Below are 20,460 nucleotides of genomic sequence, written 5' to 3' on the forward strand. Positions count from 1 at the left end.
AGACATGGCCACATAATTGGGTAGAGTCAGGGATCACATCAAACATCACCTTTCTGGAGCTGTTCCTGATAGTAGTGGTGCTTTATATTTGGAAGGAGCAACTGGTGAATAGAAAAGTGATATTCTGGTGTGACAACATAGCAGTTTGTCCACATAATCAATCGGCAGTCTGCAAGATACACTCCAGTTTTGGAACTCCTGAGGCTAATGGTCTTGAGGTGTTTGCAGATAAACGTGATGGCACGGGCTAGGCATATCCCGGGTCATCGCAACGAGTTGCTGATTGTCTTTTGTGTTCTAAGCGGGAAGACTTCCGGATGCTCGCTCCAGGCACCGAAGAGAAGGGGACACCGGTTCCTGTACACCTCTGGAGCATTGGAGCCAGGATGCACTCAATCTGCTGTGCCAACTGATGGCACCATCTACGTGGCAAGCTTACCTGAGGGGATATAACGAAGTCTCGGATTTCCTGGAAGCCCCTGACCAGTCAGAGGATCAGTGTCTTTCACACATGATGGTGACATATATTGCTCAGGCTAAGCAGCATGGCACATCTCGAGGCACAGTTCAAACCAAGCTGGTAAGTTATGCCTTTTTTGCGAAGGCCTAGAGTTTGCCCAACTAAGTAAGGAACTTTGCGGTCAGGTGCGTCCTTTCGGGTTGGGCCAAATGCAATCCACATGTTCCCGATGTGTGCTGTTCTATCCTGCACGATCACTTGCTTGCCCTATGGCGGTCTGCCTTCCGAGGTGCTGGACTATTTTGAGCTGGTCTTGTTCCAAGCCTCTTTTGCATTGAGTTCTTTGTTGCTTGTCAGGTGAGCAAATTAGTTACTATGACCAGTTGCAGACATGACTGCTCTGGTCTTTGAGCTTGCGATATTTCCATCGCCGATGGGAGGCTGACTCTCTGGATACAGAGATTGAAGACTGACCAGCTCAGCCGCAGGGCATCAGTCACACTCGCTGAAGTACTGGGTCTTGTTATATGTCCCATTGCTAATGTGGCATGCTAAAGGGTGCTAAGACCCTCTGGGAGGATACAGTTTCTATTACATGCCAACTCACATCCGCTGAGCAAGTATCAATTTAATGCCATCCTTAAACATGCCCTGGATGTGGCCGGGATGAGGTCGGAACAGTTTGGAACTCATTCCAAATTGGGGCGGCTTCCAGTGCAGCTGCATCTGGGTTGTCAGGTACCACCATCCAGCATATTGATAGATGGCGCTGCCCAGCTTACTTGTCCTATATTAGACAGGGTTCTCGGCGCAACTTAGTGATTTGGGCATGGAACGTCATGAGCGCGATCGTCCCATCCCCTCCCTGCAGTAACTCTAACACATTCTGTCTTTTAGGCCCGGACACTCGTTTGTATTTTGGGCAGAGCAGCGTGCAGTGAAAAATGCCATTGCTACACAACTGGGCGTAGTGGCAATGAATGGAGTGGTGCGATGATTTGGACGGAGGGGCATGCGCTGGGACCAGCTTTTCCCCTGCTAAGGCAGTAGTTAACAATGTTGAGTATGGAGGCAAGGAAGACACTTGAGGCAGCTTTCATCGCAGGCAGGAAGAGAAAGGGAAGGGGTGAGCCCTCACGAGGCTCTTCCTTTTATTGTACATTCATACAAAGGCAGATGATGTGTCATTACATGATTGGCTACTTTCCCATAGCAACAGACGAGTCCCTACACTATTGGCTTTGGCTCAGGGGGTGTGCACGGATCATTTCATTGGCTGCTGAAATCTATACCTCCTGACTTTGTCCTGCCTCTGACTAGGGAACACCCAGCCCTACTTTCAGGCTATCAGGATTAATTATAAGCCAGAGAAATACATGATGTCAGGTATCCTTTCCTAGGCAGAGAGGCTTAAGCACAAGTGATGCTTTTATTCAGGCAAAGTTCAGGGAGAAGGGAAGTTAAGTGTTTAAACCCTGAAATGGCTTGCTGGCAAGCGCATATTTCCCACATAACAAGATCTTCCCCTCCAGAGGTATTAATCATATACCTCAGACTCAATGATTTGGGAACCACGCCAGGGCGTCTGCTCCTGGATAACATGAGGAATGTCATCAATCATCTTGCCCTTGATGTCCCACACCAGGCTCATTTGGTTGGAGATCATCCTCCATTGCCAGTTGCTGAACTCACCACTCTGGGGGTGGTGGATGAAAAAAATTAAACAAGCAGATTGGCAATTTCACTGAACGCAGGGGTGGCATTCACCTTAGGCACGACTGGCTATGCATTGATTGCATGGAGCTGTTCCTCAATGATGGGTGCATCTCTCAGACATGGGGCAGGATCTGTTCTTGAACACTTTGAAGTGTGCTATTCACAGAGGGATAGATTTTCAAAGGGATACATGCGTACCCCCCGAAAACCTACCCCAAACCCCCTTGCGCGCGCCAAGCCTATTTTGCATAGGCTCGGCGGCACGCGCAAGCCCCGGGACGCGCGTAAGTCCCAGGGCTTGCATGGAGGGGCGTGTCGGGGGCATGCCAGGAGTGACGCGCTGTTTCGGGGGCATGTCGCGAATGACGCAGCATTTCGGGGGCAGCGCCGCGGGCGTGGTTTTGGCCTGGGGGCGTGGCTGCAGCCTCCGGACCAGCCCCCGGACCGGAACATGGAGCGCGGCAGCCGGCCCGGCAGGCGTAACTTTGCCGACAAAGGTAGGGGGGGTTTAGATAGGGCCGGGGGGTGGGTTAGGTAGGGGAAGGGAAGGTGCGGGGGTGGTGGTGGAAGGAAAGTTCCCTCCGAGGCCGCTCCGATTTCGGAGCGGCCTCAGAGGGAACAGAGGCAGGCTGCGTGGCTCGGTGCGCGCAGGCTGCCGATTTTGGGCAGCCTTGAGCGCGCCGACCCCGGATTTTAATGGATACGCGCGTATCTATTAAAATCCCGCGTACTCTTGTTCGTGCCTGGTGCGCAAAGTACGCGTGTGCGCAGATTTATAAATTCTGCCCCAGAGTGTTGGTGGGCTCCTAGGCATTGGTCACAGTTGGGTTGGTGGAGGGTCCTGGATAAGCCGTATGGCTATTTGGGCCCTATGGTGGGGGTACTTGAGCGGGGGTGTATATGTGTGTGTGTGTGTGTCACAGTTGGCGGCAGTGCACATCATGTGGTATATCTTACTTTGATGTAATGGGGGCTGTCTGTTGCCAGGGCACGCTGGCCCTGGAGTGGCGGCAGACCGGATGTCCAACCTGCGATTGGGCAGTCACCATACTTGTGCGAGACAGGTGACTGGGAACGTCCTGAAGTTAATTACCTCCCAGAGGGCAGGGCCTTGCTTGTTGCGTCGGGTCCCGGGTCAGAGGTGCAGAAGGGGACGCTTTGACAGCTCTTTGTTATGGCTCAGGTACACGGTTATGTTTGTATATTGTTATTATTTGCTAATAAAGCTGCGGCCAATTATACCCTACATCTGGACTCTATGGTACTTTGGAATCCACATGTATGTGCTGTCTTCTCTCCCTCACCCTTAGCGACAAATGGTCGCAGCTGCTCGGGTTAAGGTCCTTCAAGCCCAATATCCTGTTTCCAACTATGGCCATTCCAGGTCAAAAGTACCTAGCAGGCTCCCAAAATATAAACAGATTCCATGATGCTTATCAAAAGGATGAGCAGCGGATTTTCTCCAAATCCACCTTAACAGTGGTTTATAGAATATTCCTCAAGGATCTTGTCCAAATCTTTTTTAAATTCAATTACACTAACAGATTTCACCACATCCTCTTGCAAGGAATTCCAGAGCTTAATTATGCATTAAGTAAATAAATATTTTCTCTATTTTAAATGGACTGCTTAGTAACTTCATTGCATGTCCCTTAGTCTTAGTCCCTTTGTACTTTTTGAAAGAGTAAACTGATTTTTGTTTATTCGTTCCACTCTGCTCATTATTTTATAGACCCCAGCAGTCTCTTCTCAAAGCTGAAGATCTCTAACCTCTTCAGCCTTTCCTTATAGGGGAACCATTCCATCCCTTTTATCATTTTGGTTGTCCTTCTCTATACCTTTTATAATTCTGCTATATCTTTTTCTGAGATGTGGTGACTAGAATTGCACACAATATTCAAGATGTGGTCACACCATGGAGTGATACAGAGGCATTGTGATATTCTCTGTTTTATTCTCCACTCCTTTTCTAACAATTCCACACTTCTATATTTTTCTTGGTTGCTACCACACTTAGCAGAGGTTTCAATATATTATCCCTGATGATGCTTTGATCCTTTTCCTGAGTGGAAACCTTGCATTGTGTAGTTTTAATTTAGATTACTCTTCTAAGTGCATCACTTTGCACTTGTCCACATTAAATGTCATCTGCTATTTGTATGCCCAGTCTTGCAAGGTCCTCTTCCAATTTCTCACAGTCTTCATGTGATTTAACAACGTTGAATAATTTTGTGTAATCTGCAAATTTGATCACCTCACTCATTTCCATTTCCAGGTCATTTATAAATATGCTAAAAAGCAGTGGTCTCAGAACTGATCCCTGGGGTTCTCCACTATTCACCTTTCTCCATTGAGAAATTTGATCATTTAGCCCTACTCTGTTTTCTATTTTTTAACCAGTTCCCAATCCACAATTTTATTTATTTATTTATTTATTTTGGGTTTTTATATACCGGCATTCGAGAACGCAGTCCCATCATGCTGGTTCACATAGAACAGGGGTGCATCGTAAACATAAACTAAAAACAGTGGTGCGGAAAATGCAGTTACATATAACAGGGAGATTGGAACTTGGCAGAGAAAGAAGAGAAAGGACAGGTTATTAATTCAAACATGTAAACAATAATGGAGATGGTTAATCATGGTGTAGTTGGAGATAAGGATTGGCGAGGATGAGATATTGCCTCTTATTCCATGACTTTTCAATTTGCTCAGAAGTCTTTCATGAGGGACTTGTTTCAAACACTTTCTGTAAATCCAGTTACACTATATCAGCAGACTTACATTTATCCACATATTTATTTACACCTTCAAAAAATGTCGCAGTGATCAGTGTTCAGTAATTTTGTTCTTTATGATAGTTTCTACCATTTTGCTTGGTACTGATATTAGGCTCCCTGGTCTGTAGTTTCCTGGATCAGCATTGAAACTCTTTTTGAAAATTGGTGTTATGTTGGCAACTCTCCAATCTTCAGATATTGTAGATGATTCTAAAGATAGTTTACAAATGACTAATAGTATGTCTGCAATCCCATTTTTCAGTTCCTTCAATCTTCTGGGATGTATACCATTTGGTCCAGGTGATTTGCTACTTTTTAGTTTGTCAATTTGCCTTATTACATCTTCCAGGTTCACTGAGATTTGTTTCAATTCCTCTGAATCATCACCTTTAAATACAATTTTTGGCATGGGTATCTCTCTTATCTTCCTCAGTAAAGACTGAAGCAAAGAATTCATTTAGGGGCAGATTTTCAGAGGATTTATGCACGTAGGGGGGGTTATGTGTGCCGGGCCTATTTTCAAAAGGCCCGGTGGTGAGCGTAAAGCCCTGGGACGCGTGTAAGTCCCGGGGCTTGAAAAAATGGGCGGACTGGGGGCATGGTGGGGTGTGGCCAGAGGCCTCTGCAAGGCTGCTGGGCCAGGAAATCGTGCGCCATCATTTGGCTGGCGCGCGCAAGTTATGCCTGCCTCTGGAAGGCGTAACTTGTGAAATAAAGGTACGGGGTTTTTTTTTTCGGGCTGGGGGGCGGGACAGGTAGGGGAAGGGAAGGTGGGGGGGGGGAAGGAAAGTTTCCTCCGAGGCCGCTCCAATTTCGGAGCGGCCTCAGAGGGAACGGGGAAGCCAGCTTTGCCAATGGTCACACTGAAGCTTTGGGATTCAAGTTTAAGTTAAGTTACATCTGATTCACCTTTCTGGGTTTTTAAAATATTTTTAGCGAACTGCGATCCTCTGTGTTGCTTTTCACATTTCTACATAAAGAATTTGAAATAATAGTATAAAAATAACAAAAAAACTTTACCTCAACATGCCCTGATATGACATTTACCCAGTCAATATTGAGGTAATTGAAGTCACCCATTATCACTGTGCTGCTAATTTTGTTAGCTTCCCTGATTTCTATTAGCATTTCATTCTGGCCAGGTGGATGAAAATGCTTGCCCAAAACTATTCCCCCCCCCTTCACATAACATTTTTATCCATAAGGATTCTACAGTGCATTTTATTTCCTGTAGAACTTTTATCCTGTTTGACTCAGTGCCCTCTTTAACATATAGTGCCACCCCTCACCAATTTGATCCATCCTTTCATTGCGAAATAATTTGTACTCTATTACAATATGCCATTGGTTATCCTTCTTTTACCAGGTCTCTTGAGATGCCAGTTATATTTGTTTATAAAATACTAGGGGGCACTCCATGAAGTTAGCATGTGGCACATTTAAAACTAATCGGAGAAAGTTCTTTTTCACTCAACGCACAATTAAACTCTGGAATTTGTTGCCAGAGGATGTGGTTAGTGCAGTTAGTATAGCTGTGTTTAAAAAAGGATTGGATAAGTTCTTGGAGAAGTCCATTACCTGCTACTAATTGAGTTGACTTAGAAAATAGCCACTGTTATTACTAGCAAAGGTAACATGGAATAGACTTAGTTTTTGGGTACTTGCCAGGTTCTTATGGCCTGGATTGGCCACTTTTGGAAACAGGATGCTGGGCTTGATGGACCCTTGGTCTGACCCAGTATGGCATGTTCTTATGTTCTAAGCAGATTGCAAATAAACATACATATATCAGAGTATAAGCAAATAAAAACATAAAATGATACCCTTCCTTCTAGCATTAAAGTGTATTATTTGTCCTTTAAGAAAAAAGGTGTGAGTGGGGAGGCTGGTGGTCCAGAAGTTTCTGATGATCTAACTTTGACAAACCTTTTGGAACAGTCAATTGAATTCATTGATGATTTTGCTACTTTACTTGTTATATGTTCATCTGAATCAGGGAAAATTTGATTTTGCAATTGTTTTTCTCTAACTTGAATTACCTTTTTATGGGGCATATGATTTGAGTCTTTCCAGATGTCTATAAGCAGACACAGGTGCGGCGGAAGTCTTTTCTCCAACTTAGAGATGATACGGGACTTGGGGGTACTTTTTCCTTAAGATATCCTGCCAAATGTGTAATTAACATGTCTGGGAATACATGGGTTTACTTTCCTCGACCCTCAAGTATAGGCTCTTACGAACAAATAGTATTTTATGTTAAAACAGTTTCTTATTCCCTCTCCTTTCTTTGAGCTTTATATAATGAAATATTTCTGTATTTATTATTATATTTCTTTTATATTATGTGAAAATAGCCCTTGTTTCTGATGGACATTATGTGCTTATTGTATATTTTGAAAATCTAAAGAGCTAAAAAAAAAAAAAAAGGAAATCTTGCAACAAAATGCTGCCAGCTGACCTTAAGACCAGTGCCTTTTCTCTTTACTATGGTGCCAGTTTCAGAGTTGACTGGTGCCCAAGCCCTGCAGGCCATAGAAGATGCACGCTAGGAGCAGTACGCTGGCAGGGAGCCCAAGTCCTACTGGCCGAAGATGAGGGGCCCTAGGAGCAGAAGGCCAGCAGGAACTTAAGAACAGAAGAAGTTGCCATACTAAGTCAGATTGATGGTCCATTAAGTCCAGCATCCTGTTTCCAACAGTGGCCAATCCAGAATACTAAGACTTGGCAAATACCTAAATAATAAATGCTACTAATGTCAGTAATAAGCAGTGGCTATTCCCTAAGTCAATTTGATTAATACTAGTTTATGGACTTCTCCTCCATGAACTTGTCCAAACCTTTTTTAAACCCAGCTATGCCAACTGCCTTAACCAGATCCTCTGGCAATGAATTCCAGAGCTTAATTGTGCATTGAGTGAAAAAGAATTTTCTCTAATTTGTTTTAAATGTGCTACTTGATAACTTGGTGGAGTGCTCCCTAGTCCTTGTAATTATCTGAAAGAGTAAATAACCAATTCATTTACCCATTCTATTCCACTCATCATTTTATTGAACTCTATCATATCCCTCAACTGTCTTTTCTCCAAGCTGAACAGCCCTAACCTCTTTAGCCTTTCCTCATAGAAGAACCATTCTATTCCCTTTATCGTTTTGTTCACCCTTCTCTGAACCTTTTCCAATGAAACTATATCTTTTTTTGAGATACAGTGACCAGAATTGCATGTAGTACTCAAGCTGCAGTCTCTCCAAGCAGTGCCAAACAAAGAAGATGTGCCCTGGAAATAGAAAGTTGGCAGGGAGCCAAAGCCCTGCTGGCAAAATGTAGGAGCAGGGAAAGGCAGGGGGAGGGGATTGGGAGATGGAGTGATGATGAGATGGGGAGTTGAAGTGGAGTGGAGAGGGGAGAAGATGGCCTTTGCACTAGACTTCTGGGGGAAGGAGGACTCTGAGATCTGGAGGTGGAGAATAGAGGAAGAATGGGAACTGGGGATTTAGGGGTAGGCATACCAGAGGAAGAATGGGGACTCAGGAATGGTGTGTGTGTGTGTGTGTGGGGGGGGGGGGGGGGGTTAGTGGGTATTCTGAAAGATAATGGAGGGTGTGGGTAGAGCAGGAACTTGGGATGGGGAGAGCTGGGACTGTGACCAGAGATTTGGGGTGCAGGGATAAAGGGAACTTGGCAGTTAGGTGGATATGAGTGTGTGTGTGTGTGTGGGAGGGGGTGTTAAATAGGCTGGAAGTATGAGTGAGGGTGTGAGATGGAAGATGAAGGGTGGAGAGGAAGTGTGAATGCAATGAGAGACAGTGGAAAAGGATGCGGGAGCTATTAAGAGAACAGGAATGGGGTTGAGGTGGCAGTGAAAGAAGGGTATTTAGAGTGTGGGTAGGGAATAAAAGACTGAAGAAAGGGGCTGGAGGAAGGGGAAGGCATGATAAACAGAGGACATGAGAATTCTGATTAGAAGTAGAGTAAAGTAGTTGAGGACTGGAGAAGTGAGGATAAAGGGTAGAAAAAGGGAACTAGGGAGTGTGGAATAGGAGATGGGGAAGGAGACAGATAGCTGGGAGATGGGCTGGGAAGGTGGTGGGAGTGGGAGATGGAAAGTAGTGGAGAAATGTAGCTAGAGGCAGAAAAAAAAGAAAAGAAAAAAGAGATGAAAGTGATAGATCAATCTATGAGCCAAATGTAGAAGAGGAATTGAAGACAGGAAAGAGAGAAGAAATGAAAAATGGAAAGGAGACCCTGGACAAGGTCCAAGGAGAAGCAGAAAGGACAGACTAGAATTAACAAAATTAGAAAAATAAGATGTCCAGAGAACAGAAGCAGAAGAAAGCAGTTTATTGTTAGTTTATTGATTTGAATATGTCTATTCTGGAAATATGCATCTTTCATTTTTCTCAGCAGAGAAGCAAATGCATTTCAGTTTGAGTTTTCCATTGCTGAACTGTCTTCTGTTTTCCCAGTAGGACATATATTGGTGTTCTAGGGACCACTGCAATATTTGCAGTGCTATCTTTTCATAGGCATGGTGTTGCTGTTTGAGTTTTAGGTATTAGTACTGTTTGGGGATGGCCGATTTGCTACATAGGTGCTGAGAGTGCTTTTTGCAAGGTTTTCTGTTGCTTCACAAACTGCTTGGTAGAGGGAGTTTATGTCACCATTACTGAGATGATGCCAAAATATGAATATTCTTTTTTATTTGGTGCATGGTACGGGGAAACATCCTAGTTCTGCTCTGCGCCCTTAATAGGGGTGCTTCTACGGACATAGAATATTTGCTTGCAGAACAGGAGGTGCTGGATTTCTATAGCAGTTCTGTTCCATTGTGTATAATTTGAGGTTAATGATAGATCCAAGAGCTCAGTCTTATTAAAAAGAATTGACTGAATGATGCTGTTGAATAATTGGTCTTTATCTGTTATCATTTACTTTGTTGTTAATAGTGGGGAGGCAATAATAGTCATGTTGGAATGTGGAAGGTCATTGTCAGCAAAAGCTTTTCTTGGCACCTCCAAGTGTTTGGAATTTTCACAGTTGAAAGTTATCAATCCTAATTACAGTACAGACCAGGTCTTGTGTGAAGCAACAGCTTCTAGTCTCAGTCTTTACAATACAAAAGGGCAAAGATGGTGAACTCTGGTCCTTGAGTGCCACAAACAGGTCTAGCCTTCAGGATTTTCATAATGAGTATTCATGAGATACATCTGCATACATCTGATTGAATAGCCAGGTTAATTTCAATAGTTTGGCTATTTTGTAAATCAGACCTGTTTGTGGCATTCAAGGACTGGAATTTGCCATTTCTGCACTAAAAAATTCAGTTACACTTTTTAAATAGTACACCAAATTGTGACTTACTATTTGATTCTGTACCGGAGATTTGAACATGCTTAAAGAAAGTCATCCACTCTCACTCTGATATGCAGTGCTATAAAAGTATGTTCCTATCTACAAAAGCCATGAAAAGAAAAAAAAAACAAACCTCATATATCCATTCTTTAATCTTTATTCATACTTTTAATAATAATAAAAAAAAAAGCTTGTGAAATAAAATTTAAGAGACAAACTCGCTGGCGAAATTTCAACATGAACAGTTTTATTGCTCGAGAACCAGAGATATCAATTCCAAAGGCCTTGGAAAATTACCATGAACTGAATCTCTATTTGCAGAAACAGAACTGCTTGATTATATTGCAACATGGCACATTAATATGGTACAACTGCTCTGTCTACCTTTCCAAAAAACAGTACCTGCACAAACCCAGATTGTATTGTAAAGAAAACAAATTCTACAAGCAGACATAAAATCATTTCCAATAGTAGTGATTTCTATCAAATCAAGCATTGGATTAATGCCATCACACAGTCCAGGAACTTCTTTAGTGTTCAAAATTAAATCAGTAGAAGAAACATTTGTTTTTCATCAATAGATTCTCTAATCCCCTTTTAAGACTGTACTTAGTGGTGGGAGAAAGGTATGCAACAATATTATGCATACGGATACAAACAAGGAACATTAACAGGGTCTTTAAAAAAAACAAAAAAAAAAACGTCATACATACAATACATATTAAGCAATTTCTACCTGAAGCAGACTATGCTATTGTACTTCTCCCATGTTATTGTTTTAATACAGAATACTTGGCACCATAGTACAGTAACAAAAGACAAAACAGTTTACAAAATTCTTTTAAAAGATACACCCGAGTCTATCTATAAACTTCACATTCAGTCTTTAGCATTATGGAGAAATAATTTATATGAGTAACAAAGTGAAAATGGCAATACATATATATACGTATGATATAGTATGCTATATATCTGTATCAAGGATGGCACTGCTCTGTGTTATTTGTTATAGAAAGTTTGGGTGCTACACTTAACTAGAACTGCTAGACTCACATACTACTTGCTGATATGGCACTCTCAAGCCTCTTACTGGAAAGTATACTGCAATTAGCATACATTTTGGTAAGATTTATAAATTATTTTAAAAAGTATATGTATATATAAAAATGGAAAGCAGCTGCTGTGTGATTCAAAAACCATGTAAAATGGCAGTGTAGTAAAGAACACGGAATCAGGACAAAAATCTGTCTAAATGTAAAACCAAAGGGAAAACAACACTAGCTATTCCAATCCAAGGAACACGGGTGGACACCATTTAAAACAGTCATTCTCTTTTATCTATAGAATTCAACGTACAAAACCTGAAAAGTGGAAGAGATACTAAGTCAGGCATTGCACCTTTTCCCATGTTTTATATATCAAAGTAACTTTCCCTATTTAAAAGCTGAAATAAGTGAAATCTAAAATACATAACTCTGCTGTCTATTAGAGTTTTAGCAAGAGGACTGTGACAAATAAAATAAAAATCCACATTTCTATATGATGTCACAAACATACAAGACAGTGAGGTATGTGAGGCTTTTCTTGAACAGAGTCCTGATGCTGAAGCATAGTGTAGGTCAGCCATCTAAAAATGTGGCACTAAGGACTTGATTTTCCGCACAGCTGTTAAGATAATGTATCTTGGTCTACTGTGTCTTCTATTCTTCTTCTCTTCATTGCTACAGGGTGGTCTCATGAAAGATCTTCTCATTGTGCAAATGGCATCTTTTACCTGTTGTGCAACGGGCATTTTGTTTTAAACACGAAGAACACACAAATGGAAATAAGGTAAAAATAGATCTGGAAAAAAAATATAGCAAAAAAAAAAATGTATATTTACCACAACATCACTGCACGACACAACACTTGTGCACATTTGCATTAGGTTTACCTGCCCCAGCAGCTAATCGAAAGGACAGGAAGACGGGCTGCAGAAATCAAAGAAAGCAAGCTGTCAAAATCAAACAGAATAAATACTTAGCAATATTTTTTTATAAACACAGCAAGAACCGCTTCATCAGCAACAGGAAAGTAGACATCTATGTATATATTTTCAACAGAAGAGCGTTAAGACCATTCCTGAGCATTTCTCACGATGGATTTGTGGCAGACAGAAAACTCAGGTTTGGAAGGATACTGTACACATGTAGACACCCCAAATGAACTATTCACTAATTACCTATTCAGCAAGATAATGAATTCAGCTCCCAAGGCAGCTATTCAATTCAGCAAGGAATCAAGCAAAGGACAAAGGACTGGAAGGAAAGGCTTTCTTTACAAACGGGCAATCCTTGGCCTCATATCATTAATCAGAAGTCATTCAGGAAGGTTCATTCAGAACTTGAGACTAATAAACTAGGATTAGGGTCTCCTAACTCACCTTCTGCATGACCCATGACCAATTTCATCCAGTGGCGATGAAGAATGCCTCATGGGCATCATGCTCTTATAGTAAACACTTGTTGTAAAATGTAAAATTGCAATAAGTAGTAGGAAGAGAAAGAATGAAAGCAAAATATGTTTTGCAAGCCCTGTATTATTTAAAAAAAAAGTCCAGCAAAGTTAAAAACAATTTTCTTATAGAATGGAGAGAAAGATGGGGGGCAATTGTTTGTTTTCTGGTACTCGCACATCTTATTTGATTTGTAAGAAGCAAAGCAATTAAATAAATCTTTTGGTGCAACAATCAATTGTCGAGTCTGTATGTACCAAACAAATCAAACAGGATTGACTGAGAAGGTTCAAAAGATGCCATCGTCTGATGATCAACATTTTCTCAAATCCAAGAAAATTAAGTTTTTAATTGCTTCTAATCTATTTTACTTTGGGCTTGCTGAAATGAAATAAATACATATAGAGAGAAATCTGTTAATCTTCTTGCTCTCTGTAAATTTCAGTGGAAGGCCTTCTTATTTTAATTACGCATTTATAAATTTTTTCATTCAAAATGTACCATGGTGATAAGGCTGCATTTGGCTAAAGCAACAAACATATCAACTCAAATCTATCTCTTAAGCTTCCTTGCTTTTCTCATCCTGCCTCATGTTAAGTGACCATTTAGATATGCTCAGTGGAACCCAACATTATTAATGCTTAAGTGGTGGAATTTAAAAGACACGCCGATTTCCTACGATGTGTGTGTGTCGCCGCGTGCATGTTATAAAATCCGATGCTTGCGCACCCGATTTTGTATCCGTGCGCGCATCTGTGCATGAGTGCCCAGTCACATGCGCAAGGGGGGGGGGATTTTAGTTAAAAAAAAAAAAAAAAATGCAGCGACACGATCTGTCCTACCCAGTTTCCTATCCCCTTACCTCCCTTTTCCCCTGCCCGACCTCTAAACCTACCCTATCTCCCCTCATTTTTCTCGTTGCTGAACTTAACCGCTCCTCCGGGAGGAGTAAGTTACACGCGCCGGCCGGTGCTGTCCCAGCTAGCCCCGCCCCTTTTTTCCACACGTATCGGGAGAAATGTGCGTGGCTGGGCCGCTTCGAAAATGTGCTCGGTGCGCGCACGACCTGACCATGCACATACCTCCTGGTATGTGCGCGCCCCGGGATTTAAAAATCTACCTGAAATGAACAAGAAGGAAAAATAGCAAATCAGGTAAATCAAGATATATTTACTGATTAGTGAATTAAGCATGGGCTTTACATGAGCCGATTTGTGGTGGAATTCAGAGCTTGAACCCTAGACATTATGGCTGGTCAATTCTGGTCCCTAAGGGCTGCAAACTTCAGTGAACAAGTATGAGGTATGCATTTGCATGCAACTGCTTTAAAATACCCAATGTGCATATTTTAGTTTCCCTGAAAACCAGAAAGGTTTGGAACTGCCAAGGACCAGACATGGCCATATATGCTGTAGAAGAGACCTTTGTTTTCAGGTTTTATTCTATTTTTCCTGGGAATTTCAATGAAAAATAATTCCTTTTCCACTACTTTTTCTCCTATTATTTTATTTTTCCACTAACCTTTTTTTGTTATAACATTGAAATTCCAAGGAAAAATAAAATTAAAATTGAAAACGAAGGTCCCTAGCTGTAGACCATGACACAGGGTTAACAAGGAAGAAACAGTGTCTGTAACTAATTATCACTTTTTATTCTTTGCGGAGTTATTTCACTTTCAAATGCCTTTAATATCACACTCTGTATCATAATCAGAGGATACAGCAGAGTTCAAGGGTATCCAACTCTGAACTCAAGGGTTGCAAATGGATTTGGTTTCCTAGATACCACTAATGAATATGCATGAGATAGATATGCATACAATTGAAGCAATGTGCATGCAAGTTTGTCTCATGAATATTCATTAGGGTATCCTGAAAACCTGACTGGCATGTGGCCTTCGAAGCCCAGAGATGGATATCCTGGCATAGTTCATATTTTTGTAGGACTGTCTCCTTTGGTTTAATAGAAAAGCTGGAGTCAGGAAGTGCTGCATCACGGCAGATAAGAATGCTGTAGTCAGTTGCCACAGACAAGGATTCACTTGACTGAAGGATGACAAACCTCAGCATGGCTGGAAATGGTTTCCTTGTGTACAGAAATGTGCCTGATCCCAAGAGACTATTAGTAAGTTATGCTCAGAAAATCAAGTAAGTGGTAACTCAGCAAACTAACTGCCTGACTTGCCCTAGATTCATCAAAATGCTTCGCATGGATAACACCTGCGATAAGAAAAAGGGGCATTTATGATAATTTTAGAATTACCATACCATATGCTATGTTAGCGCTTCGCATAAATAGTATCATGGGGTGTGTTAAAGTTTTCGCAAATGCCCAGACAGGCTATTACTAAGGACGGGGGGGGGGGGGGGGGGAATGAGAGAGAGAGAGAGACTGACTCTTTATAAGGCCTTCATAGTAGTCAACTATTTATATCACTATAGGAGGGCCAGTTAATAACTTGAGGTAAGGTTTTGGTGGTAGTTTTGGGTTTTGGGGCCAGTTTAATATGCAGAGTGAGAAGTATGAACAGCACAGTAGACCTCAGTGAAGATTTTACATCATTTGGAGTGAGGAAAGTCTCACAAAGTTGAGATTACTACAGTGTTCTCTCGCCCTAGCTTGATAGTACCCTGGTATAGAGCCCATGAAGCTAGGGCGAGAGAACACTAGAAATTTAAACTTTGTGAGACTTTTCTCACTCCAAATGACATCAAATCTTCAGAGGTGTACTGCGCTGTTCATACGTCTCACTCTGCATGTAAAACTGTTCCCCAAACCCTACACCACCACTGAAACCTCACCTTGAGTTACTAGTTGGCCCTCCTATAGTGATATTAATAGCTGATTATCTTGTGTGCCACCCCAGATGTTCTCTCTTTCTCTCTCTCATGCCCAAAAAAGAATTTGAAATATTTATCGCAAATTGCATTATGGCCATTTTGGGCATATCGCACAGCTTAATGCCTGCAAAAAAGGTGTAGCTATTCCCGGCGTTAAAAGCGTGCTATAGTATGCATTACACAATGCATAGTGTGCATTGCTGATTCAACCACTATAGATTGGTGTGGTAATTGAGGGGATGAATAGAATTGTGACTGTTTCATCTTGTATTTAAGGTCTATCTTTCTAGACACTGAAGTGATGCGATAATACCCCTCCTTTTCATTAAGTCCGCCCAAATCCCTCCCCAATCCTGCCCCTTTGAATAAATTTGCCAAATCTGCACTCGCACCACACGTAGCGAAAAATATCGCAAACATTATGGCATTATTGCGGGTGTTAACGCCATAATGCACTTTGATGAATGACCCTGTATGATAGCGGCTATATTGAATAGTGCTGCTGCACTATTTGAATATACCTCCAAAGTTAGCCAGATAAGTTTATTTGGCTAACTTTGCTATCTGAACATAAGAACATAAGAAACATAAGAAAATGCCATACTGGGTCAGACCAAGGGTCCATCAAGCCCAGCATCCTGTTTCCAACAGTGGCCAATCCAGGCCATAAGAACCTGGCAAGTACCCAAAAACTAAGTCTATTCCATGTAACCATTGCTAATGGCAGTGGCTATTCTCTAAGTGAACTTAATAGCAGGTAATGGACTTCTCCTCCAAGAACTTATCCAATCCTTTTTTAAACACAGCTATACTAACTGCACGAACCACATTCTCTGGCAACAAATTCCAGAGTTTAATTGTGCGTTGAGTAAAAAAGAACTTTCTCCGATTAGTTTTAAATGTGCCCCATGCTAACTTCATGGAGTGCCTCCTAGTCTTTCTACTATCCGAAAGAGTAAATAGCCGATTTACATCTACCCGTTCTAGACCTCTCATGATTTTAAACACCTCTATCATATCCCCCCTCAGTCGTCTCTTCTCCAAGCTGAAAAGTCCTAACCTCTTTAGTCTTTCCTCATAGGGGAGTTGTTCCATTCCCTTTATCATTTTGGTAGCTCTTCTCTGTACCTTCTCCATCGCAATTATATCTTTTTTGAGATGCGGCGACCAGAATTGTACACAGTATTCAAGGTGCGGTCACACCATGGAGCGATACAGAGGCATTATGACATTTTCCGTTTTATTCATCATTCCTTTTCTAATAATTCCCAACATTCTGTTTGCTTTTTTGACTGCCGCAGCACACTGCACCGACGATTTCAATGTGTTATCCACTATGACACCTAGATCTCTTTCTTGGGTTGTAGCACCTAATATGGAACCCAACATTGTGTAATTATAGCATGGGTTATTTTTCCCTATATGCATCACCTTGCACTTATCCACATTAAATTTCATCTGCCATTTGGATGCCCAATTTTCCAGTCTCACAAGGTCTTCCTGCAATTTATCACAATCTGCTTGTGATTTAACTACTCTGAACAATTTTGTGTCATCTGCAAATTTGATTCTCACTCGTCGTATTTCTTTCCAGATCATTTATAAATATATTGAACAGTAAGGGTCCCAATACAGATCCCTGAGGCACTCCACTGTCCACTCCCTTCCACTGAGAAAATTGCCCATTTAATCCTACTCTCTGTTTCCTGTCTTTTAGCCAGTTTGCAATCCACGAAAGGACATCGCCACCTATCCCATGACTTTTTACTTTTCCTAGAAGCCTCTCATGAGGAACTTTGTCAAACGCCTTCTGAAAATCCAAGTATACTATATCTACCGGTTCACCTTTATCCACATGTTTATTAACTCCTTCAAAAAAGTGAAGCAGATTTGTGAGGCAAGACTTGCCCTGGGTAAAGCCAAGCTGACTTTGTTCCATTAAACCATGTCTTTCTATATGTTTTGTGATTTTGATGTTTGATGTTTAGAACTGTGTCTGAATTTGATGTTTAGAACTGTGTCTGAATTTGGACCTCATAGTGACTAGGGCAATCTTTTACTGTTGATTACCTCAGAAAACAGCAATTTTCCCTTTATTTTTGAAAGTGGCCTCATTTATCATATGCCACAGCTGAAGACTGCATGCTAACTTTGCTTTCTTGATAGACCTGCCTGATATATGTTTTGTAATGCTGGATGAGTTCTAGTAGCCATTGGTCCAAAAGGCAGGTAATAAATCCAAATACATAAATAAAACTGGATTATTTGTACATTGTGATCCCTTTTAAATGCCTAACAAAAACAATGTTGTTATATGACTTTAAAACTATTAAGTAAGTTAAACAATATATATATCTATATCTATCTATCTATCTATCTATCTATCTATATATATATATATATACATACACAGTGGTTTGGAAAAAGCCACTGCTATTACTAGCATCAGTAGCTTGGGATATACTTAGTTTTTGGGTACTTGCTAGCTACTTGTAGCCTGGATTGGCCATTGTTGGAAACAGGATGCTGGGCTTGATGGACCCTTGGACTGACCCAGTATGGCAATTTTTTATGTTCTTATGTATTCGACTCCCAAAAAAATCAGATTTGTGTGGATTATAGATGAAATTTACACAGATTGTTCCAGACAGTATGCTCTTAAATTTTCAAAATCACAATTTATTATTTTTCTGCATTTTTTGTAAAATAAAATGAAAAACTGAAAAATGCTGCTTGCATAAGTATTCAGCCCCTTCCGATTAGTACTTGGTAGAACTACCTTTTTCTGCAATAACAGCTCTAAGTCTGTTGGGGTAAGTTACTACCCACTTTGCAAATGGTTTGGGCGTGATTTTTGTCCATTCTTCCTGGGAGATTTGCTCCAGGCTGTTCTGGTTGGTTGGATGACGCTTATAGATTGTAATTTTCAAATAGTGCCACAGATTCTCAATTGGATTGAGATCTGGACTTTGACTTGGCCATTGTAGAATATTCACCTTTTTGTTGTTCAACCAATCCTGTGTTGCAATGGCCTTTTGAAATATTTAATTTTTTTGGGGGGGGGGGGAATTGAACATTTTTTAATTATTGGATTTTTTATTCATCAGATGTTTTGAAATATTTTATTGGTGTTTGGGATCTGGATACTCATTAACTGGTTTGAAATATTTATTCTTTTTACAAATATGATTTTACTATTATGATTGATGTTTTATATTTCTTGATTTTATTATTTAATGTTTTATGAAGAATGGTAATGTTTCTGTTTTTCCATTGTTGCTCTGCATGTAGAGGCTGTCTTGTTGCGGGTTCCAGTTCAGTTCTTCTCAGCACGTTTCTGTTTATACTTTCAAATCTCTTCATTCTGGATTTGGTCAGGGTCTGTCTGTGATCTGCATAGGTATCAGAGGTGAGGGGGTAGGGGCATGTCAGTTTTTAAAAGTATAGATTGCAGGAGGGAGCTGGGCTTTATTTAATGGTCCGGCACAAAGACTGAATGAATCGGGGCGAGGGGGGGGGGGGGGGGAGGCAGCACAGTAATTGTTCGCACAGGGCAGCAAAAAACCTAGCCCCGGCCTTGCATGCAGGACAGTTGTATGCAGAGCTCTTCATATGGTTGACTGGTGCATCTCCACTCCAGTCTCAGCCGGCTTAGAGTCGGCCCCGGTGACGCCCTGACCCCTCCTCTTCTGGGGCTGACTCCACCCCGACTCCGCCCCCATCCTGGTATCGCACGCGATAAGGGACTTTTCGCGTGAGAAAGGTCCCTTATCGCGTGCGAGCGGCTTGGAAAATGAGGCCCTTAGTAACTAACAAAAGGTTTGTCTTTGCAATATTTAATAGCAGACTATTGTTGCCCATCCAATTGTCCACAACAGCAATTGTGTCAGTAACTAATTTAATAGCATCATCATAGAACTGATTACTGGAAACAGAAGCTTAATGTCCATCCACATAGATTCTGATGAAAATTCACAGATTTTCTAGCAGATTACAAAGTGGGAGCAAATAAATCTTGAAGAAGGTCACCAATAAACAAAAACCTTGAGGCATCTCCGAATTAATAGGAGCCGAATCAAATGTGGACTGTCCCACTCTCTAACCTGCTGCAAATGGCCCTGCGAGAAGGAACTAAGCCACTGTACTACTACACCCCTAACCCCTAGGCTCATGTCCTACTTCACCCCTAACCCCAAGCTCATGTCCTACTACACCCCTAACCCCAAGCTCATGTCCTCCTACACCCCTAACCCATGGCCTACTACACCCCCTAACCCCTAGCTCATGTCCTACTACACCCCTAACCCCAAGCTCATGTCCTACTATACCCCTAACCCATGACCTACTACACCCCCTAACCCCTAGCTCATGTCCTACTACACCCCTAACCCCTAGCTCATGTCCTACTACACCCCTAACCCCAAGCTCATGTCCTACTATACCCCTAACCCCAAGCTCATGTCCTACTATACCCCTAACCCATGACCTACTACACCCCCTAACCCCTAGCTCATGTCCTACCACACCCCTAACCCCAAGCTCATGTGGCCTTTGTAGCAGAATCACTGAAATCCCCACTAAAACAGGAGACTTTGGATGTTTCTGATCTAAATGATAGCTGCGACAGCATCAAAACCCACTCTGAACAACACTTACAACATTATTCTTCTCCAGACAGTCGGTAAGCTGCCTGAAAACCATTTTCCCAATCATCTTCCTAAGTGATTGAAAGACAGAAATAAGCAGGGGCAGATTTAGGGAGATATCAGCCTGGGGGATTTTTACAAAATAGGTCCATGGGTTATATATTATTTATTTTA

The 20,460-nt window shown here is 41.6% G+C and overlaps 1 protein-coding gene across 4 annotated transcripts in view; it reads right to left on the reverse strand.

Moving 5' to 3' along the window:
* Nucleotides 1–10,532: 10,532 nt before the first annotated feature.
* The window catches only part of INPP5A (inositol polyphosphate-5-phosphatase A), a 1,124,564-nt gene continuing 1,114,636 nt past the window's right edge, over nucleotides 10,533–20,460 (reverse strand). For all 4 annotated transcript variants that reach the window (XM_029609984.1, XM_029609981.1, XM_029609982.1 and 1 more), the window contains 2 exons: nucleotides 12,189–12,276; nucleotides 10,533–12,080 (listed from right to left, as the gene is read on the reverse strand). In XM_029609984.1, the coding sequence (XP_029465844.1) occupies nucleotides 12,196–12,276 (81 nt within the window). In that variant the 3' untranslated portion in view covers nucleotides 10,533–12,080; nucleotides 12,189–12,195. The remainder of the gene's footprint in view (nucleotides 12,081–12,188; nucleotides 12,277–20,460) is intronic.

Source organism: Rhinatrema bivittatum, chromosome 7 (genome assembly GCF_901001135.1).
Source record: "Rhinatrema bivittatum chromosome 7, aRhiBiv1.1, whole genome shotgun sequence".
Classification (NCBI taxonomy): domain Eukaryota; kingdom Metazoa; phylum Chordata; class Amphibia; order Gymnophiona; family Rhinatrematidae; genus Rhinatrema; species Rhinatrema bivittatum.